At 56.5% G+C, this 21,869-nt stretch overlaps 1 protein-coding gene across 6 annotated transcripts; it reads right to left on the bottom strand.

Annotated features, from left to right (window-relative positions):
- Positions 1-320: 320 nt before the first annotated feature.
- Positions 321-19,788, bottom strand: TNNT2 (troponin T2, cardiac type). Of its 6 annotated transcripts, XM_013058137.2 has the most exons (17): positions 19,659-19,786; positions 15,092-15,143; positions 14,148-14,158; positions 14,029-14,043; positions 11,440-11,469; positions 9,308-9,388; positions 8,934-8,969; positions 7,990-8,023; positions 6,818-6,878; positions 6,448-6,564; positions 5,497-5,574; positions 4,359-4,469; positions 3,537-3,542; positions 3,077-3,186; positions 2,443-2,533; positions 899-939; positions 321-562 (listed from the first exon to the last, which is right to left on the bottom strand). In XM_013058137.2, exons 2-17 carry the CDS (start codon positions 15,127-15,129, stop codon positions 517-519), a joined length of 906 nt encoding a protein of 301 aa, XP_012913591.1. In that variant the 5' UTR covers positions 15,130-15,143; positions 19,659-19,786; the 3' UTR covers positions 321-516. The 6 variants fall into 6 exon arrangements, with proteins under 6 accessions (XP_012913591.1, XP_012913589.1, XP_004756322.1 ...); XM_013058135.2 differs by lacking the exon at positions 11,440-11,469 and having other exon boundaries at positions 15,092-15,139; positions 19,659-19,785; XM_004756265.3 differs by lacking the exon at positions 11,440-11,469 and having other exon boundaries at positions 19,659-19,784.
- Between the last annotated feature and the right edge of the window lie 2,081 nt (positions 19,789-21,869).

Raw genomic sequence — 21,869 nt, forward strand, 5'->3', positions numbered from 1 at the left:
TCCCAGAGTGAGTGACTCACACAGAAACAGGAACGCTTGTCCCCGCACTCAGCGCTTCCCCCCAGTGGGCCTCGCAGTGACTCACAGCAGCTCCCTCACAAGCCCTTCTCCTGTTGTGAGGCCTGAGCCCTGAAGAAGCTTGTGCTTCCCCCAGGGCCAGCCGCCCTCTCCCCTCCGGAAGCAGGTGGGAGGGAGCTTCTTAGGGTCCAGCAGTTACCAGGGACCTGTGACCCTGAGGGTCTGCTCTTGGCCCTGACACCCTGTGAGACGGGCTCTCACTTCAGTTTCCCTCCCTCTGAGGGGAGCTGACAGACAAGGCCTGCGATGTGTGTTGGCTTTTATTATTGGCGTGCGTGGGCATGTGGGGGCACAGGCACTGAGAGCGGCAGCTCCCAGCCGGGCCAGCTCCTGGCTTCTAGACCCAAGTCTGCCTCCAGTGCCCAGGAGGGCCCCAGAAGCTGGGGACGAGCAGGGCAGGGACACAGCGAGGATCTCTGGTGAAGGGGACTGCTGCCCCTACTTCCAGCGCCCGGTGACTTTGGCCTTCCCCCGGGTCTTGGAGCTGCAAAAGAAGCAGGGCCCAGTCAGAAGCGGGACCAGGGCAGTGGGTCTCCACAGGGAGGAGGCAGAGGCAGGAGGGCTGAGGGTTCAGAGGGGCAGCCTGGAGCTGCCTCCACATGCAGAGTAGGGCAGCAGCCTCAGGCTGGAGGGAGTCCCTGGGGCCCTGCACTCCATTCCCCACCGAACAGTGGTCACAGGGGAGCCCAAGGAGGAAGCAGCCTGTGCCCTGAAGAGGAGGGGAAGGAGTGGGAGCCAGAGCCCTCAGAAGAGGAGTGGCATGGCTGGAAGACAGGGAAAGAGGAGGCAGGGCTGGGGATGGAAGGACCTAGAAACTTACACTTTCTGGTTATCATTGATCCTGTTCCGGAGAACATTGATCTGTAAGTGGGAAAAACAGAGTAACTTTGAGCTCATTGACTCGGGTCTCAGGTGGCTGGGGCTGAGGGGGAAGCCGGTTTAGCACAGTTGTGGAGGAGGAAGGAGGGATAGAGGAGATAGGGAGAGGGCACAGAGGAGACCCAGCAGCAATGCTGTGAGGGTCCGAATGGTTAGAGACCTGAAGGGGCCCTGGTCCCACACGCAGGAGCCAAGGAGAGGTTTCCTGACCACATCACTGGCCGGTCACTGTGGGGTCCCAGAGCCTCGGAGGGCTCTGGTCAAAGGAGGCATGAAGAGGCCTTCTGAGAATCTGGTGCAAGGCTGGACCTCGGGAAGTCCTCCCCACAGCCCTAGCCTAGCCTGAGACAACGCCCCCTCCCCAGGCACTCCTGCCCCGGGGCTCAAGAGGGGGCAGCACCCCCATGTGCCCACCCACAGTTCACAGCCCTGTACTTTGGCCAAATCGAAGCCCGGCAGGCCAGCTGCAGTTAAATGGGGACCCAGAGGGAGAGAGGAAGGCCCAGGCCTGGAGAGGCTTCAATGGCAGCTAATACCTACTGAGCGCTTAGTGGGGCGGCCGGCCGACCCTTTCTGTTCCGTTATGAGCACTCTCCCAAACAGTGTAACTTCATACGTGGACAAGTCCTCAAACAGTGCTTGGAACATGTTATTACTGTTATTATTACTATTATTACCTCTGTAACTCTCACAACAGCCCTCGGAAACAGGGCTTGCTGGCATCCTTGTCATTTAGAGGAGAAACGGAAACAAGGAAAAGTAAGTGACTTGCCCAGGGTCACACAGCCGGTAAGGGGCAGAGCTAGCTACAGAACCCAGGTAGTGTGGCTCCAAAGTCCACGTTCGCTGTCAGCGCACAAAATGGCCTCTCTGCAGCACGGGGGCCTGAGCGGTGCTCCGAGGAGGGGCCTATTGCACAGGGGATACAGGAAAGCAGGTCCCAAAAGGGAAGCTTGAGGCAGAAGGCCCCTGCAGGGAAGTATGCGGGACCTGGGCTGGCTGAGCCGATCTGTGCCTGCTGTCTGGGCACCTGAGACCCTTTGAGGCTGGGAGTCTGAGGCTCAGCCAGCTGTGCCCACACCAGGGCCTCGCGGTACATAGGGACAGAAGTGGCCACATATCTGGTGAGGCCTCCTCTCCCCTGGGAGGCCTCGCTCTGCCCATCCTGCTCCTCTCATCTGGCTCTGTGCGCCTGAGCTGCTGCCTCAAGGCCTTCAGGGACGGAAGGGAGGGAGACCCCTCCCAGGGCTGGAACCCCAGAAATGAGTCTTTGATCAGCCCCAGCCAGTGAACCAACCATTCGACCTCTCCAGCAAGCTGTGGGCGCAGAGCACTGTCAGGGACAAGACACCCCGGCAGGAGTATGAGTTCGCCTAGGTGACAGGGACAGAGGAAAGGCACCTGACTGGCGGGAGCAGCAGCGTGGGACCCCAATCAAACCAGGAGGAGCATGGGATGGGGGAGGGGTGCAGTAAGTAGGCTCACTTCATATTTCTGCTGCTTGAACTTCTCCTGCAGGTCGAACTTCTCTGCCTCCAAGTTGTAGATGCTCTGCCATAGCTCCTTGGCCTTCTCCCTGCACGGGGCAGGGCGGGGATGGGGGAGAGAAAGGACAGGGACAATAAGGAAGGGCTGTCATCTACCTTTACCCCAAATCTGACCCAGCCCCCAGAGGTCCCAGCCCTCCTTCCCACCTCCAGGCCTGCTAAGGGGACCCCCAGCCCACCTGGCTCAGCGTGGGACCCAGATAGCAGTACTCACTTTAGGAACAGATACGGGGGCTGCTAGGGCAGAGTTGGGGGGCGGGTGGGGAGGGAAAGCCCTTCTAGCACTGTAGAGCACAGTCCAATCCCCCTTCCCACCAATTGGGGGCAGGTGGCTAAGGAGAAGCTCATAGGGGTGAGGTGCCTAGTCAGTTCTCTTTCCCTAGTCCCTGGAGGCAAAGCACAGAGATGGCCCGACCAGCTCCCGCCCAATTTTACTGGTACCAGTAAGCCTTTGGGGAAAAAATATGTGGTGTGGCAGCGCCCTCTGGTGGTGGATGGTGAGACCGTGCCCTCTGCCCCACCTGCCCTCCCCGCGCAGGTGTATGCAATGCCCAGCGCTCCCCAGCCCCCACCTCAGCTGATCTTCATTCAGGTGGTCGATGGCCAGCACCTTCCTCCTCTCGGCCAGAATCTTCTTCTTCTTCTCCCGCTCCGTCTGTCTCTTCCCACTTTTCCGCTCCGTCTGGAGAGGATGACAAGCCGGGGAGGGTTGGCTAGAGAACACCCACCCCCCCCTTCTCCCCTAACCCTCCGGAAACCCAACAGGGAGTAAGACAAGGACTGCAGAAGGACCAGGTCCTTATCCTCTTCTTCCTGAGACCCCCACGCCATCAACGGCCTGGATTTCCAGGCAGGACCCAGGAGGGCCATTTCAGTCCTTTATTCCTTTGGAATCCAAATTCTTCCACCTCTCTGCCCACTCCCTCCTCCCACTAACCCATCCTCCACACTCCTCCCCTCCAGCCAGGCACCCTGCCCTCCCCCGGAGGACCCAAAACCATGAGAAGGAGGGTTAGAGGTTTTTGTACCCACCTGGGCCTGCAGAGCCAGGACACCATGAGAGAAAGACCCAGAGAGAAAGAACGAGACCCGGGACAGAGACACAGAGAGAGAGCAGAGCACGGGGCCGAAGGCAGAGGCAGAGAGACAGGAGAAGGAGAAGGTGATTGAGACGCTCATTGTAGGCAACCTTGTTTAGTAGGACAGGAGTCTGGGGGTGAGGCACGGACCGTTTTGAGAGCGGGCCCACGCCAGAAGTCTGGCTGGCGAGGTCACTGTGGGGGCGGAGGCAGGCAACCTGGTCTGGTTCTGAGTGGGGGGCTTTGGAAATCTGAGAAAATGTTCTGATCTCTTCACTGCACAGAGAAAATCAATTTTTATATTTCCTCTCCTCCCCTGAGAATGGAGAACCTTGCAGGAGCAGGGCCCAAAAATTAGGAGCGGAGGGAGTCCGCAGGAATAAGCCATCTCCCAGCTGCCTGCCACGTGAGCCCATCTGAGCTCGGAGCAGGCAGAGCAGACAACAGAAAACCCACTTTACAGATGCGCTGAGGCTCTGAGGTTGCCCGAGGCCACACAGCTCTAAGTGGCAGATTGGGTTCTCCCACCAGAGCTCTGAGGCACAGGGCTCTTCCAGATGCACCATCCACCCTGGGGACCCCTGGGCACTGCTGACATGGGGCAGGGGCAGGGGGCGGCTCTGTCTGCAGGCCCCTCCTGGAGAAAGCCACAGTGGGGCAGAGAGCCGGCTAGGGGGCCGGGCAGGAGGAGACCTCGGTCTCTCACACAGAGTTGAGAATTTCTCCTCCCCATACCCCAGGACCTTCTGAAGACGGCTGCTGCTCCCTGACCTACCTTCTGGATGTAGCCCCCAAAGTGCATCATGTTGGACAAAGCCTTCTTCTTCCGGGCCTCATCCTCGGCCTTCCTCCTGTTCTCCTCCTCCTCTCGTCGGGCCCTCTCTTCCTGTTTCCAGGGGGCAGGAAGAGCACATCAGGGGTGGGGACACAAACTCCTGACATGGGGCTGAAATCTGGGGTCTTTCTGGGTCAGTGGAGCGGAGCTTTCTCTCCACCAGGCAAGAAGCCCCCTGAGGAGACCCCCCCAGCATAGGGCCTGGCCCACTGTGAAGACTTCTGTTGATCAATGAGGGAAGAATGATTTCCAGGTGTGGATCGTGTCACCCCCTCAGGCAGGAGCCCCTTGAGGAGGCCTACTGCTCTGGAAGGACCTCCAGCAGCAACACAAGAAGAGGGCCATGGGACCCTCTGTTCCCCGGGAGCCGGCCTATGGGCAGGGTGGAGGCCTGGAGAGGACCTACTTGTCTTATAATGAAAGTTGTACCTTTCGACCCCTTCCACCCATTTTGCCCACCCCTAACCCCTGCCTCTGGCAACCATCAGTCTGTTCTCCGCATCTATGAGCTTGGGGTTTTGTTTTGGGTTGTGTTTCATTTTAGATTCCACATATAAGTGAAATCATATCATACAGTATTTGCCCTTCACTGTCTGACTTATATCACTTAGCATAATACCCTCCAGGTCCAGCCACATTCTCACAAATGGCAAGATTTCCTTCTTTTTTTAATGGCTGAGTAATAATATTTCACTGTGTGTGCATGTGTGTGTGTGTATGTGTGTGTGTGTGCATTTTCCTCATCCATTCCTCCATCAGTGGACACCCGGCTTGTGGCCACGTCTCTGCTACTGTAAACAAGGCTACACTGAATGGGGCCCAGATACCTTTCTGAATTTGCAGTTTCATCTTCCAGTAAATACCCAGACGTGGAACTGCTGGACGGAGGGTCTTACTATATAAAATAGGAAGTTCAGGACCCAGACATCTGTCTTGTTTGCTGTGTGTCATCAGAATCCCCACAGTGCGCAGCGCTCACCAGGGACTCGAGGACTGAATCAGTGTGTATGGAGAGAGGGGGTCCTGGGGGCCTGGAAGCACAGGGGGTTCGGTGGGCCTCAGACTAGGGGTCACTCACAGCCAGGCGAGTCTGACGCTCCTTCTCCCGCTCATTCCGGATGCGCTGCTGTTCGGCCCGCTCTGCCCGCCGCTTCTCCTGTGGGGAGAGAGGCCAAGCCTGCCCAGTGCGTGCGCAGGGAAGGGGGTGCTCCGAGGTGCCCGGACCAACCAGGGAGAGTGGTGGCAAGGGAACCCACAGAGACTGTTCCCCTCCGAGTCTCGGCTGCCCCCAAAAGCTGCTGCTCTCAACCAGCTCCGTGCATGAGGATGGAGATGGCCCCTGGACAGGTGGCCCAGCTCAGAAGGCGGCCCTGGCTAAATAAAGACAGACCACAGTGGGCCTGTGAAGAGGACCGACTTTGAACGTCACTCATCACAGGGTTGTTCTCAAAGATTTGACAAATGTCAGGCGGGCTTCTCCCGTCTCCCCTGAGTGCTGGGTCCCTGGCCCCTAGCCGGCCCTCGCCTCCGCAGCTGCTGCATGCTCACTGACAGATGGCCAAATCCCCGGCGGCCAGCCGGAGCCATGCAGCCATGCGCCAACGCGACGGCAAGTGTGGTGGAGGGGAAAGCAAAGGAATCACAACAACCTCCCCTCTCCGCAGCAGAGACCCCGTCATCCTCCCCGAGTCAGTGGGGAGCACTGAGTCCCCTGGAAGGGACGCAGGCGCAGAAGTAGGACAACAGCTCTCTGACTCGTCATCCCACAACCAGAGCCTGGGGCGCCCAGAGACAATCAGCAGCTCCAGCTGCCAAGAACCATCCAGTCTGGTGAGGAGGGAGGGCGGGGACCCAAGACACCCCGGTGCAGGGCCTCCGGAGCGGCTCCTGGCTACAGGGGTCCTGAGGGAGAGCCAGGGTCAGGCACGCCCCGGGGAAGGCTGCCTGGAGGAGGCAGGGCCTCACACAGAGGGCGTGGAGGACAGTGCATGGCCTCCAGGGGTCTTCCCACGGGAGACTGGACACCCACGATCCTGTCTTTGAGTGAGATGAGCTCCTCCTCTTCCTTCTTCCTGTTCTCAAAGTGAGCCTCGATCAGCGTCTGCAGCTCGTTCAGGTCCTTCTCCATGCGCTTCCGGTGGATGTCCTGTGAAAGCACGATTTCATGGGCTCAGGGGCTGCGGTGCCCATGGGTCCAGGGGGATATGGCAGGCAGGTGGTACCCTCCGCAAAGCAGAAGGGACGGGCAGGCTGGGGGCCTGAACCCAGGATAGTGCCCAGCTGGGCCTGTGCCGATCACCGCCTCACCTGCCACGTCACCCCCCCCCACCCCCCCAGTCTCCTTGGGACCCCTGCGACCCCTGCCAGCCCCAGCCCACTCTCCCCACAGGCACACTCACATCAAAGTCTACTCTCTCCCCATCGGGGATCTTGGGCGGCACCAAGTTGGGCATAAAAGGCCTGTTGGAGAGAAGAGGAGGGACTCTGTGACTGTCCTCTGGGGGGGACTATGGGTGCCCCGGGCCAGCAGGGCCCCCTCCGTCCTGCAGAAGCACGGCCGCAACAGTGAAAGCTCACCGCCCATCTACTCCCCACCCCCGCCAGCGGAGGACAGCATCCTCTTTCCCGCGTGCCCTCTTGCTTCAACCTCCCCTACACCAGCAACGTAGGGACCACCCATCTCGTTTAAGACATCTGCAGCTCAGAGAGGTAATGACATGCTCCAAATCACACAGCACGTGCGGCTGACCCCACAGAACCCCCCACGAGCCCTTGAGTCCTGTGGTTTCATTCCCACCCCCACGCATGCTTGCGGTGTGACACCAGAGCCAGTGGGCTCTGTCCTCAGTTTCCCCATTTGCCCTTAGGTCTGGGTGGGTCTGAAATGAGATAGTGCCGTGTCCATTCAGGTGCCTGGAAAGGGAAGGGTGCTGAACAAATGAGCATTGCTGGGATTGTCTCCACGGCTGGTTTCCAGAGGCCCCAAGGAAATGGGGAGAAGCCCGCAAGTGTGGGCGGAGAGGTCATCTGCTAACAGGTTGAGCATCACAGAAAGGGAAACCCTCGCTGGCCTCCCACCTGAGCCCCCTGCAATCTTCCCCCGCCCTGCCCCACCCAACACCCACAGCTTGCAGGTGCTTTCACTTGTGTGGCACCAAGCTGCCCTGCCCCACCCCTCTACGACACCATGAAGCCACCTAGGCTGGCACGATGTCATTGCTTGGCTCCCCCAGATTTTTTTCCCTCTTCCCTCCAGTCCCAATTAAGCTACAGAGGAAGGTGTTCCAGCTGGGCTGTGGGATAAGAGAGGACATCTGTCCAGGACCACAACTGGTCCTTCCTTTTCCCCTAGATGAACACAGTGGTGTCCATGACGGTGTACGCAATTGGTAATGGAGTCTGAGGCCCCTGCTCTCCCTCAGGCTGACACTCATGCAGTACACAACCTATACAACCATACATGGTGGCCTGTGCCTGCCGCAAGCCCCAGCCCATGCCCACTGTGCCGTACTGCATTCCTGTCCTGCCCTAATCATCCACCAGGGCTTCACCACAGGTGTGTCCCACTCACCTGGGCTTTGGTTTGGACTCCTCTACTGGGCCATCTGGAGAGGAAAGAAGCACATAGCCACAGGTCAGGAGGCCCCAGATGTGGTCCCAGCTCTGCCCCTGATGAGCTGGGCACCCATGGGCCTCCACTTCTCCATCTACACAGTACATTCCTTCCACCCCAGGGATCCCCGGTTCCAGGAGCAGCACGAAGAATTAAAGCGGCGGGGCCACAGACCCTACACTTCCTCTCCCACAGCAGCTCCCAGGGGCAACGTCTCAGGGCACAGCTGGGAAGCTGGGAAGCACACACACCCAGAGTGAAACTTCCAAGCCTTTCCTCATTCACCAGTTCTGGGCAAGGCAGATTTTCTTCCTAGTGAGGCAGGGTCCCATGGCACTGCCCCAGAGGATCCTGGCTACACAGTCCCCTCCCAGGTCTCTGCCTAATTGGTTGCTCCCTGGACTCCCTGGCCTCCAGGGGGATGCTGATGGGCATGATGCCAAGACCCAGCTGGTTGCCCCTCCCCATGAGATGTGACTAGGACCACTGCACCCTTGCCAAAACCTATCATGTGACAATGACCCCTGCAGCGACCCAGCACGTGGACCATCTATGTCTTGGGATTTCATCCTATAGACACCACACCTTACAAGTGATTTTGTCTGAGTTCCAGGCACCTTGTAGGTGTCAGTGACTTCTGGGGGCCCTGCCCAGATTGAGGACTGGACATTGGTCCCCTCTCCAGCAGGGCACCACCCCGGCAACTTCTCTGGAATGAGGCGGCCAGAGGTTTGGAGCCCTTCACCAAAACCCGCATGGCCACCAACTTCTGTCCTCTCCTCCCCTGAGCCCCTCTTCACCCACCTCCCTGGAAGGAGCCCTGTGGGCAGTCTCCAGCAGTCTGCTTGTAGGGGTTCCCTTGATGCCCCAATACCTGTCTCCTGATGTCCAGTTGTCCTTACCCTCGGCTTCTTTAGCCTCCTCTTCTCGTCCATCTCCTAAACAGAACACGAAACATCAGTAAGGTCCCTATTCCAGGCTCAGGGCCTCCTTCCAAGAGTCTTCCCCTCACATAGGTCCTAAACAGAGCGCACCCTGCCAGCTCCTGCAGTCATACAAGTGCCCCTGGGCCCAAGGCTCTGCCTGACACGAAAGGAGCACACAGTCAAGGTCATTGACCAGACCACTGGCGGCTGAATCCCAGCCCAGGCAGGACGTTCTGCTGTACAGGCTGGATTTCCTAGAGCCATAGCACTGCCTCTGAGGGCTCCTGCCACCACCACCCCAAAGCACCAGGACAAAGCCCCTTGCACCCTCACCCCAGACAGACCCTTACCTTCCGCATTGGTCTCCTCCGTCTCAGCCTCACCTTCAGCCCCTTCCGCTGCCGCCTCTTCTGCTGCCGCCTCTTCCTGCTCTGCAGAAGCGAGTCAGACACAGTGAACACCCGGCCCCTACTTCTGCTAGCAGACAGACCAGATCAGAGAAGTCTGGGGATGGAGGTCAGCAACATCCAAGATCCAGATGAATAGGGGGGTCACTGATATGAATAACAAGGGGCTGCTGAGTTCTGGGTTTAAACCAGAAGTTGGCAAACTATGGCCCAAGGGCCAAATCTGGCCCCCAGACTATTTCTGTAAATAAAGTTTTATTGGAACACAGCCACATCCATTCATGTGCATACTATCTATGCCTGCCTTTGCCTTACTACAGCAGAGTTCAGTAGTGGCAACAGATAGATACTGTGTGGCTCACAAAGCCTAGAGTATTTACCATCTGCTCCTTTGCAGAAAATGTTTGCTGACCCTGGTCAACCATGACAGAAGGGCATGATCGGGCTTATGAAGAGTCATTTTGTTCTACTCTTGCCTCTCCTGGAGTCTGGGAATTGGAAGTGGGTCTTTCTGAGCATAGAGACCTGTTCTCTACCTGAAAGCCAGCAGGAGGGCTAGAAGTCTGGGGTAGTTTCGTGTTAGGGTGTGGAGGGAGCTGCGGGTAGCAGAGAAGGGCTTGCAGGCCTGGCAAGGCTCATTGCTGGGGTGGGAAGTTCTGGTGGCTAGCTGTTTCTGCCTGACTGAGGCCTTTTCCCAGCAGCCCCTCTGGCAACGTGACTCCACCCCACTCCCCAACCACCTGCCTCACCAGAATGTTCCACCCAGGGATCTGACACCCCAGGATGTACCCTGCTTAAGCTGTGCTGCTGGGAAAGCTCCTGTCCTGGACTCAGGAATTCTAGGGACCCTTCGTGTGTTTCTAAAAGAAACCGAAACAGCAAGACTATGGGTGGAAGGACTACGGGTGTAGGTACCCCCTGTGTCGGCAGCTGAGTGTCCAGAGAGTCGGTAGGATTTTTCTATTTTCATCCCTTTGCTTGGCAGGATATGGACCCCACCCAAGTCAGGCACTTGGAGTGGACAGATAAGACAGGATGTCGCCCGGCAGGCGGCTCTGCCTGTAGGAGGTGCTTGGGAACGGCTCACTGACCGATGGCGGACAAGGGGTGACCTCCTGGCAGAGGGAGGAGAAAAAGCCGCAGGGCGGGCGAGAGAGAGGCGGTCAGGAAAGAAACACCAGCCACCACTCACTCCGCCTGATGCTCTCTCTGTCCTTTTTCCTAGGTCTGGGCCTGGGGGTGTCTCTTCTTTGATCCCCACAGGCTCCTTACCTCAGAGAAGATCCTTCCAGAAGGGGTGAGAATAGAAGGCTGACCAGCAAGTGTATGGCCAGTTTTGGGGTCCTCTTCAGGACATCTTGTTAGCCCCTGCCCTCCCCCCACCCCCATCTAATGTTTCAGTTCTCTGAAGAATGCTCCTCGCCCTCAGCCAGGGGTCAGGCAACACGCTGGCCGAGGCACCCCCAGCCTCCCTGGACCACCCGGCGCATCTTGAGACATCACTGTGAGAAAGCACTTACCAAACTTCAGCCCAAGTCTATCTCCCTTGCCCTAGCCCTCTCCCCAGGGGCCGGGAACAAGTCCAGCCCCACCCCCCACCCCCACCCCGCAACGCCCCACAGCAGTGCACATTTGAATGCTGACGTCATGTCCTTTCTGCTCTAGCTATTTCCAGTTCCCCCAGCTGCTCTTGGATAACTTTGTCCCCAGGCCCCTCTTGCCAGGGCCACCCCGCCTGGGTGCTGTCCAGTTCAGAGGGAGGGCCCAAGGATGTGCAGGGGGAGCAGAGAAAGACCACTCGGTCTGGACATTAGTCCCCCTTTGCGGCCACATTCAGAGCAGGCTGGGGGACAAGCCAGCCTGGGTCCTGCCCACCACCTAGCCCGGGAGAAAGATCAGGAACGAGAGAAAGGAGCCGCGGTCTGGCCCCTCTGAGGCTGGGAGGCCCCTCTGAGGCTCCACACCTGTCCCTCCCCACCCCCTATCTCCCCCACCCCCGCCTACTCTGCCGCAGAGCAGGGCCCGGTTCAGGACAGCAGGGAGCAGAAAGCACAGGAAAGTAAAAGCTGTACTACCGTCTTCGTCCTCTCTCCAGTCCTCCTCTTCTGGGGGTCAGGGAGTGGCCGCAGCAATAGGGAAAAGCGAGACAGGTTAGTCTGGGAGCAGAAGGACAGGGCGGGAGCTGTGGGACAGTGCGCGGTTTTGAGCGTGGGCTTGGGAATTGAGCTCTTGTTCCAATTCCTGATTCACCACTTCTAGCAACCTGGGCAATTCATTCCTCAGCAGCTTCCCAGGCGCCTTGTCAGTGAAATGGAAATAACCATCCTCACCTCTCCGTTGATGTTAGGACACAATGACCCACCAGGCAGTTACCTGGCCTGTGGGGGTCATTCAGTAAGTGGTAACTGGCCGTTTCCAGCTCTGCCTCTAGCCACGAAGACAGAGGCCCGACGAGCAGAGTGGGATAACTCCCGGCCGTCAAGCTTCTCCCACGTTCCTACCCTGAGTGAGCCTCTCAGGTATCTCCCAGAACATCTCCAGCGTCCAGGGGTCACAGTTCTGAAAGCCCCACTGGAGAGCCTGGCACAGCGCAGACTTGCCTGGTCTGGGTGAAGGAAGGAGCCCCCGTCTGAGGAAGGCACAGCACCTACCACTGAGGGAACAGACCAGCACATGGTCTGCAAATTCCTGCCTGAAGGAAGAGCTCAGAGCCGTCGGCACTCTGCGTCTCAGCTTAGTGGCCATGCATTTGACCTTGCTCTTTCTTGGTCATTTCCAGCCAGGGACTTAGCTATGTGGGAGGCAGGTGGGGTCCATTCAGTGCAAGCAAGGCGGGTGCTACCTGGAGCTCAGGCCACCATCGCAGCAGAGAACTATTTTGTTAATTCATAGCCAAAGCCTACTGTGTGTGGCAGGCAAATTAGTCCCAGATCCAGAGGTCTGTATCTCAAATACCACACCTGACAATTCACGAGCTGGCAAGACCTCAAAAACAGAGGAAAAGCCTCCGTACCGAGAGCGTATGCAGGGAACACAGCAAAAAGTGGATATGGGGTTCAAAAAGCATTGGGGATAGGTTCTGACGTATCTGGTGTCCCTTGAAAACCAAGTGACTCCCATGTCCCCTCTCAGTTTCCCCCATGAGTTTCTCTGGGGTCTACTCTTTGGCCAGGCACCCTGGAACAGCCTTAAATGTGCAAGAGGGTCCTCGTTGTCCCTAAAAGGCACCGGGAAGGAGGGGGACAGCTACTGAAGCTCCTGGCTCTCTCCCAGACCTTCGGGAAGCCCTGTAACCTGATGTCCACACATCGCGTGCTGAGTGATACTGGTGAGGATTTGCTGAGCCTCTTACGGGACAAGATGAAAACCGCCTAGGGTGCTGAAGCCTGAGGGGATTGAGGGCTATTCTGGGCCACTTGGGGGGCTGGGTGGTGACTGGAGTGAGACCTCTTAGTCACTTCCATGTGTCACGTGCTCAGGAAGACAGAACAGTTAGGGTGTTCCTCCAAAGGGACATGAGGCGGAAAGCTGAGGCAAGAACTGTGAAAACAGATCAGAGTAGGGTCTATGGGTCAAAACAGACTTTTGAAAGATAATGATGTTGTCGTGTTTATCTAAATTGTAACAGAGGGGCTCCTGGGTGGCACGGTTAAGCGTCCAACTCTAGGTTTTGGCTCAGGTCATGGTCTCAGGGTCGTGCTCTCTGGGTCATGGTGTCAGGGTCGTGCTCTCAGGGTCGTGATCTCAGGGATCAAACCCAGCATTGGGCTCCATGCTGAGCGGGGAATCTGCCTGTCCTTCCTCTTCTACCTTTCCCCCTCCCCGCTTGTGCTCTCTCTCTCTCAAATAAATAAAGAAAATCTTTTTTAAAATGTTACAGATAGGGGCGCCTGGGTGGCTCAGTGGGTTAAGCCGCTGCCTTCGGCTCAGGTCATGATCTCAGGGTCCTGGGATCGAGTCCCACATCGGGCTCTCTGCTCAGCGGAGAGCCTGCTTCCCTCTCTCTCTCTCTGCCTGCCTCTCCATCTACATGTCATTTCTCTCTGTCAAATAAATAAATAAAATCTTTGAAAAAAAAAAAAAAAAAAAAAATGTTACAGATAACTGAATGCTTCCATTATCTCACTTGGAAAATTATTAAGTTGAATATTTTTAGGGGTGATAAAGGTGTCACAGTTATGTTTTTCTTTAAATAGTGCTTATCATTTAGAAATACCTAATAAACTACTTAAGCATGAAATGATATGACATCTGGGGACAATCTGGGATGTCAGCTGTAAAAGAACTGAGGGGAGAGGAAACCTAGATGAAAAGAGATTGGCCATAGTTGATTGTTGAAGCTGGGGGCTTGGGGAAGGGGGGGATGTGTGCGCATAATTCTGTTTTTGCTACTTGTATGTGCATTTAAAATTTTCCATGGGAAAAAAAATTAGAGAAAAAAATAAAAATAATTAATTGGGAAAAAGGTGATTCTGTGTGAACAAAAGAATGGACAGTAGAGACAGGTGTAAACCTTTTGCTTAAGACCTGAGCAACTGAGGCTAGGACTGATTCCTAGTTAGGAGCCATGGACCTTGGCTCAGCTGGCAGTGAGGGGCAGGGACAGGATACTGGATTCGCCGGGACCTCTCTTTTCTGGCCCTCCCTCTGCCCAAGCTCCATACCTTCCACAGCTTCTTCTGCTCAGGAGAGAAGACCATGGCCGCAAGAGAGGAGACAAGAAGGGCGTCAGTTTCCAGTCAGGCTGCCCTTCATCCAAATGAGTTCATAGGCATGTGCTTACCTTCCTGCTCCCTGCCGTGCAGAAGGAGACTGTCAGTAGCACACTACACACACACACACACACAGAGTACGCACACACTGGTCTTTCCCGAAAGATAAGTCCATTCTTTATTTCCCTCATTGCCTCATGGAGCTCCGCCCACCTACAAAGACACCCCCCAACAGGCCCTGTCTTCTCATCCAGGGCTCCTGCTCAGGTCTCTACAACGTCTGCCCACTTACCACTCTCTCCCCGCGCTGAGCTTTGCAGGCTGTGCCCTAGAACACTCTTCCCTCCCCATTCTCTCCCTATCTAAATCCAACACAGATATGCCTGATAACCACAGCCTCCACAGCTCTACCCCTCCTTAGAGCTCCTGCACACCCACAGCCCACCCTCCAAGCCCAGCCCCTCTTGGCTGATTACTTCCAGCATCTGACATCTTAAATCCCACAGGAGAACAAATCCCATGAGGGTAGGAGCTCTGAATCCTGATACCTCTGCCTCGCCCCGGTGAGCGTCACCCTCCAGACATCACTGTTATCTTGGCTGCCAGTGTCCCACTCCCAGGCGGTGGACAGGGCACTTCGAGAGGAGAATGGTTCCAAGACGAAGTGCTAACTGTGAGCTCAGATTTAGGTTTTATGGGGCACGATCAACTCTGTGGCTTCGGGACAGTCACTGAACATCTCTGGCTCCGTTTTCAGGAGACACAGCTTCTAAGCGCCTCTGCCTCCAAGTCTCCTAGCCAGCTAGAACCCCAGCTGACCCTGGGAGCTGAGCCTCTTTATTTCCAAAAGTCTCCCAGCCTGTGGCCAACCCAGGATCTGCAGCCCAGAGGCACAGAGGCACAAGTTAGAGCCCCAGAGTGGGCGCAGCAGCTCCCCTCCCCCATCCCAGCAGGTTCCTGGGCCAGGTGTGAGGGGCGGGGCTGGGAGCGGCCTGCGGAAGCTCCAGATACTCACTCCTCGTACTCTTCCGCCACCTCTTCCGTGTCAGACATGGTCTCTGCTCTCCCTCCAGAAAGAGAAAAATGTCAATATGGGCTGAAGGGGAAGCCTGTCCTCCTCAGCCCCAGGCTGCCACCCCAAGAGGTCTTGCGGGGTGGCGGGGGGGGGGGGCACGGTGAAGCTAGCCCGCCCCTCATCAGCCCTGTGACCCGCAGTGAGGAAGTGAGGAGCCTGCTTCCTCCTCTTTCTGCGAGGCAGGGGTGAGGGTATAACCTCAAGGGCAACCAGCCCATGTCCATTTCATTCCTTGCCCTTTAACAGGCAAACCATTTGGAATGTCCCTGTTCTGGTGCAAATTCTAACTCTCAAAACAATGTTTCTAAAGTGTCTCAACATTTCCAGCCCACAATCTTTCCATGCATTCAGGACAGCAAAGTTGGGTAACCCCACTTACGGGGTCTGCTCATCGGGGCACAAAGTTCCCCCGGGAGGCTGGTTAAATGGACTGTGGCACATTCCTAGTGTGGACCACGTCTGGGCCATGAAAAGGAATAATCCAGTGATATGCAGGATGCCTTGGGAGAATCTCCAGGGAATTACTCTCCTGGAGAAGGAAAAGGCCAAGTCACATGATTTCGTTTAGGTAACATTCTTGCAAGGGCAAAAATTACAGAAATGGAGAATAGACTGGTGCGTGTGGGTTGGAAGGAGGGAGGAGGTGGGCATGGTGATAAAAGGCATGGAGGAGGGATGCCTGGCTGGCTTAGTCAATGGAGTGGAAAACTCTTGATCTTGGGATGCTGAGTTCAAGCCCCACCTTGGGTATAGAGAATACTTAAAAACTTTTAAAAAGGCACATGGGATTTTTGCGGTTTTAAAACAGTCTGGGGTCTTGAGTGTGCTGATAAACACATGAACCTACACAAGTTATGCCATATAGAATTTCACCCATGGGGGCACCTGGGTGGCTCTGTGTATTAAAGCCTCTGCCTTTGGCTCAGGACATGATCCCAGGGGTCTTGGGATAGAGCCCCACATCGGGCTCTCTGCTCAGCAGGGAGTCTGCTTCCTCCTCTCTCTGTGCCTACTTCTGATCCCTGTATGTCAAATAAATAAATAAAATTTAAAAAAAATAAAATAATTTCACACATGCCTGGTGTAAGTAAAGCGGGGGAAGTCTGTGTAAGGTTATGGTGTGGCCATGTCTATATCCTGGTTATAATCTGTATCACAGATGTGTATGTGTACCATTGGGAGGGACCAGGCAAAGTGTACAACGGACCTGTAGCATTTCTTAGGATTGCCCATTAAACTATCGCTGATCAGTACAAATTCCAATTAAAGAATGTTTGCTCAGGAAACTCATTTTGAGATGCTCCCTTAGCTGGGATAGGGAAGGACAATTCAAACCCTCTTCCATCAGCTTGCTGAGTATGTTTAAGCAGGTCTTTAACCCCTCTGAACCATGGAGAGAGGACACACACACCCTGGCTACAGATCCTTATGAGGGATGAGTGGGCATTGGGAAAAGTGGCAGGCACTAGGCGACGTCCAGTTTTATTGTATTTCCATGTGATTACAGGGAGAGGCCGCAGGGAGAGGTGAGAAAACCTGCTTGTGAATCCTGACTCCATCTCACAATTGTCGGTGACCTTGGAAAGGTCACTTAACCTCCCTCCCCCTCGGCTCCCTCTTCTGTGAAATGTCTCCTCCTGGGGCGGCCATGAGGCTCGGAGCTAACACAGTACCTGGCGCAGAGCAGACCTCCGAGTAACACCTGTTCTAACCCAACCCTCCTGGGCCCATACATAGCAGCGCACAACCTGTTGAAAGGTGACCGGTGCCGCCCCCCTCCAGCGGGGCAGTATGAAAGCCATTGGTCTGCCTGAGTGAGGAAAGGGAGAAGGTGAGGCTGGACGAGCATCAGAACGACAGATGGCGGCCACTTCAGTGGGGCTTCTCGTGTGCCCCTGCCTGCTGTCACCAGCATGGTAGCCACCAACTTCTGACTCAAGCCACAGGGGACAGGGGCACAGAGAGAGCAAGCCTCGACACCCTCTCCACCTCTCCCTGCCCCTCCTCCTAGAGAGGTGCCCCAGGCACCCACCTGAAGACATCCAGTGACAGTCCCTGCTCTGGTGGGGTGGGTCAGCAGCTTTCAGGCTGAGGACTCTGAAGGAGCCTCCGCTCATGGCTGCCCCCTGGGGTGGAGAACTCCCCCGACCCGGGGCCCACGGCAGCCTTGTGCCAGGGCTCATCTGAACCCACTCCAGAGATGTGGGGTCCTGCTGGGTTTCGCGTAAGCCCGGCTGTGGCCAGGCAGGACCCTCCCCTGCTCCCTCTGCTGGAGTAGGATGGGGGCCATAAAGGGTTTGGCTCCCCTGAGATGCGGGGTGGGCGAGAAGAGATGGCAGGCGAGTAAGGGGTCATGCTGGGGGATAGACCTTCCCTGTGCTGAAGAAAGCCCCAGACCCCAGAGCATTTCCAAATGGGTCTTCGGATGAGAGTGGCCAAGGAAAAGAGCCCCCCGAAACCCCAGACAGGCACTGCCCCAAGCCCCAGGGCGGTAGCCAGGACTAGCCCCCTGGGAGGACTCTGTCACCTCAGGGAGGACAGAGAAGTCTCTCAGGGGAGCTGTGCATGCCAGCGTGGGGCACGTGGCTTCTAGCTTTCTCTCCTCTCCTGCCCTGCCCTCCCACCCGCTCAGAGCCACCGGCTCAGGGGCTCAGAGGAAGAAAGAGCAGCTTAGAGCCCTCTCCCTGCTCCCGGGAGCGCCATCCAACTCCTAAAAATAGTGAGGATGGAGAGCCGGGAAGGGCTTGAATCCACCCAAGAGGACGCAGCCAAGTCAACTGCCCAAAGGCAAGACAGATGAAGGGGCAGGGGACGGGCTGAGAGGCTGTGGCTCTGGAATGAGACCCAGGCAGGCCCTGGTAGGGCGAGGAATGAGAATGTCCAAGGCCACTGTGTGCTCACGCCCAGCCCCTCACCTGCTGCCACAGATGGCTTTCTAGCCAAATTCCCTCATAGCCCAGAGATCAGGGTCACCTTCCTTGGGGAGTAAATCAAAACAATACAAGGCAGAAGGAACCCTGGCCATGGGGTCAAAAGATCTGGATGTGGGGGTGCCTGCGGGGCTCAGGCCATAGACCAGGAAACACTTGATCTCAGGGTCATGAGTTTGAGTCCCGCATTAGGCATTGAGATTACTTTAAAAAAAAAAAAAAAAAAAAGATCTGGGTTTAAAACCGGGTTTTTGCTGTGTGACCTTAGCTAAGTCATTTAATCTCTTCAGGCTTCGATGAGCTTATCTATAAAATAGATGAGCCCCAATTCTCATCTTGCAGAAACAAGTCTCTGAGTCTCTGAGGAATGTAGGCCCTGTCCCTCAGCCCTTGTCCCCAACATCCAGCTGGACTCCTCCCAAGCCTGCAGCTGTCAGCCCACCAGGAGAGCTAGGGGACAGCGTTGAGGGGGGCCAGTGGGTAACCTGAGCCTCTCAGATTCCTCTTCAGCACAGAGAGGAGGACCTGCCCTGTGAGACTCAGGTCAGAGGAAGAATTCTGGAGGTCAGGTGCCTTCCCAAATGCACGGGGCCTGGAATGTGCTTTGAAATTCCTTACACTCCAGGCAATCGCTCCCCCAGATACTTGCTAGGCCTGCCCACGAAGAAGCCGAAAACCAAGGGAATAAGACCTTCTCTTGCCACTCCCAGACACCGAGCAAGGTCTGTCCCTCCAGGGCATGTCGGGATGGGGTGGAGCAAGGGGTCACACTCTAGAGACCTTGGGGACAGGGGGGCAGCTGGACTCTAGCACCTGGAGCTGGGCTCACAGCCTGTGAAAGGACCCTGTGGTGGGGTCTCTCTGCCATCAGCCCCCAGATGCTGCTTGGCTGTGCTTTCTCTCTGGGGAGGCCATGGTGCCGACTCTGGAAGCCAGACCAACGTCTCCTGTCTGCTTGCAGAGCTGCTCCAGCGGTCCCTGCCTGCCTCTCTGCCACCTGTGCTCTTTCTCAGTGCCTCCAGGACAGACGCTGACTTGCTGGAGATGAGAATTTGGCCACCAGGACTCTTGTGACTGATAAGACCACAGTCTTGCTCTGCTCTGAGTCCAGAAGGACCTGCCTGGAAAGGTTCAGGGGGCCCTGGGCCTGGAGGTGAGGCATGGGGCTGAGCAATCTGGGGGAGACCCTGTTGGTTAGAGCTTCATTGTCTTTAGAGCAGGCAGCGGCCTGGTGATTATCTTGTCCATTCTACAGATGAGGAAACTGAGGCCCAGGGAGGAAAAGTTACTCCCCAAGACTCCCCAGCTAAAATATCTTTAGTGGCAGAGCTGGGACTCAGTTCTTCAAGGCTCTAACTTCTAACCAAGGGTTGCTGCTGTCCTACTGTGCTAGTCTTGGAGTCCGATCCCTGCAACACCTCCTCTAAAGTATGGCCTCTTCTTGAAGGGACTGTGGACCAGTAGCAACTCTGACATCCACGCAGTGTGGACACGGGCAAACTCTGCACAAAGGTGCCAAGGAAGACACTGCCCCTCTCCTCTCTGCACCCCCATCTCCAGCCGTGCCCGAGTCTTACCTCACGCCAGCAGCTGCCCACCGATCCCGAGGTGTCTGCTCAGCCTCAGCAGGGACTGGGTGAGGACAGGGGATGGAGAGGGCTTTAAGCAGGACTGTGGGCTGGAGCCTCGGAAGCCAAGCCCCATGGTGGGAGGGATATGCGGCAGGAGACGAGGCGGGGGCACGGGGGGTGTTGGCTGCTATTTTAGCAGGTGCCAGGGACAGGGCTAAGGGAACAGGCACCCCATGCCATATAAGCCCATGTGGTTTTCCAGCTGCTCAGATAAGCTATTTAAAACCAGCACAGATACGCAGGGAACAGAGGAGGGAGCAGCCATGTAACATAAAGCAGCTGTCCCTCTTAAGAATCCTGATAAAGCAGATGCCAGAGGCCCAGGCCTGGGACGACAGGCTGGGAGTGGGGTTGGGGGGCAGATGGCAATGTCCAAGGCGCTGCATGAGTCTCTGGGCCAGGGGTATCGGGGGCAGAGGGAAGGGCTTATGTGCAGCTATACTGAAAAGGATGCTGTGGGGGAAGCCAGTTCCCAGGCTACTGGCTGCTTCTACGGGGCTGAGTGGCCTTGCAGGCAGGCTCGGCAGGCCTCAGGGAGGCCATCTGCAAAGTGGGTCTTCTCCCCTGCCCCCTAAAGCTGTGTGACAAGCCCTCCTCCCTGGGAAGGGACTAAAACTGCACTGGGGGGTCAGATACAAGGTAGAACTTCTAGTCTGGAATGATGGTTCTCCTCGGGCAGGGAGCTGGGTTGTTTGAAGGGACCACGAGGACCGCCAAAGTTCATCCCCCTAGAGCTTGTAGATGAAGGAATACGGGACCACGATCTGCTAAACCTACTAGAATGCAAGATCCTTAGGCCAGGACTCAGGGGGTTTGTGGTTGGCTTGCATGTCTGTGTCCACAGCCCCTAGCCTAGTGCCCAGGACATCCTGGGGGTCGATACAGGATGGAAATGGAGGGGAAAAGCAAGTCCAAGCTAACTCTCCCCCTCAATGCCTCTGAGTTTTCAAGGCCCCTCCCCTACCTCTGGAGAAGCAACACCCCTCCTCTGGGCCAGGCCCCCTCTTCCCATGTGCCCCTGAGCTCCAAACCCCACCAGCCCTTTCAGATCTTGCCCATCAGTGATGCACACATTGTCTGTTTCTCCGCGGGTGAAGGAAGCCAGTCTCCCCCTCTCCTAGCCTCCTCCCCTCCACCGGACCATCGGCCTCCCAGTTCTGGACTCTCTTCTCAGTCCTGCTGCCTTAGGAGCTATTCCGTTACCCCAGCCACCACTGTTCTCTAGAGAATGTGGGATTTCCGCTTGCGGCTCCCCGGCTCCACTATCATGCTCTTGCCCCATCAACTCCGCTGACACCGTCTCCTCTGTGGTCCCAAGGGCCTTAGAGCCCAATGGCCTGATTCCCCACCTCCAGGCTTATTCCTGCCACGTGGCCCTCCAGGCCACCAGCAGCTCTGCGACAGGGTGAGCTGAGGCCACGTGCCTGCTGCTCAACATCGTGGGGGAGCGGGACTGCAGGCCAGCAGAGAGGAGCCAGAGAAGGGCGGGTGGGGGGAGCAGATTGACAGAGGAACGGGGAACAACCAGGCTGCCCCGGAGAAAAAGGAAGAAAAGCACGATGGTCCCGCTTTCCTCTCTAGCCCACCAGGACCCCAGCCTTGCTTTGTGTCCTGGCCTGGAATCTCCTGGAATTCAGGACTTGCTTATCTTGGACCTTCCTGTCACTTGAGCCACTATCAGTGGGTTACTGTTCCTCGCAAACCTAACAATCTTTCCAAGAGGACGTGATTTGTTTGCACAGGTGCCTAGGAGAGGTACCTGGGCGCCTGAATCACCAAAGGCCCCTGGAAAAAAATCCAGTAGGTTCTTGGCACTCGTGGACCATGTGAGGCTTTTACTAAGTGTTCTAAAGCAGGGATTTAATTCAGAGAAGCTGGGGACAGGCAGACAGGGAGAAAGGCCACTTTCGAGCAGCCACATCTGGACACAGCAGGGCTGCTCCCAGGCTGTCGTGGGTGCCCGGTCCTTGCAAACAGATACAGAGCTCCCTCCTCAAGCTAACGGTGGAAGGGAAGAGGAAACAAAGAGATGGTGCTTACCTGGCGTTATAGGGGAAGCAGCATAAGCTGAACACTGCTTGCAGCTTCAAACTGCAAGGAGAGCACGTCCTGTGTGGGGCCCCAAGGACACTAGGGCAGGAGAGCAGGCCAGGCAGA

The sequence above is a fragment of the Mustela putorius genome, unplaced genomic scaffold (genome assembly GCF_011764305.1).
Source record: "Mustela putorius furo isolate JIRA1106 unplaced genomic scaffold, ASM1176430v1.1 tig00000508_pilon_pilon_pilon, whole genome shotgun sequence".
In the NCBI taxonomy this organism is placed as follows: domain Eukaryota; kingdom Metazoa; phylum Chordata; class Mammalia; order Carnivora; family Mustelidae; genus Mustela; species Mustela putorius.

Coding starts and splice junctions, on each gene's coding strand:
- TNNT2 (XM_013058137.2), bottom strand. CDS start 15,129: ATGTCTGACACGGAAGAGGTGGCGGAAGAGTACGAGGA. Junction 6,879..7,989: donor GAGTCCAAACCAAAGCCCAG/GTGAGTGGGACA, acceptor TCTCTCCAACAG/GCCTTTTATGCCCAACTTGG. Junction 940..2,442: donor TCAAGCAGCAGAAATATGAA/GTGAGCCTACTT, acceptor TCCCACTTACAG/ATCAATGTTCTCCGGAACAG.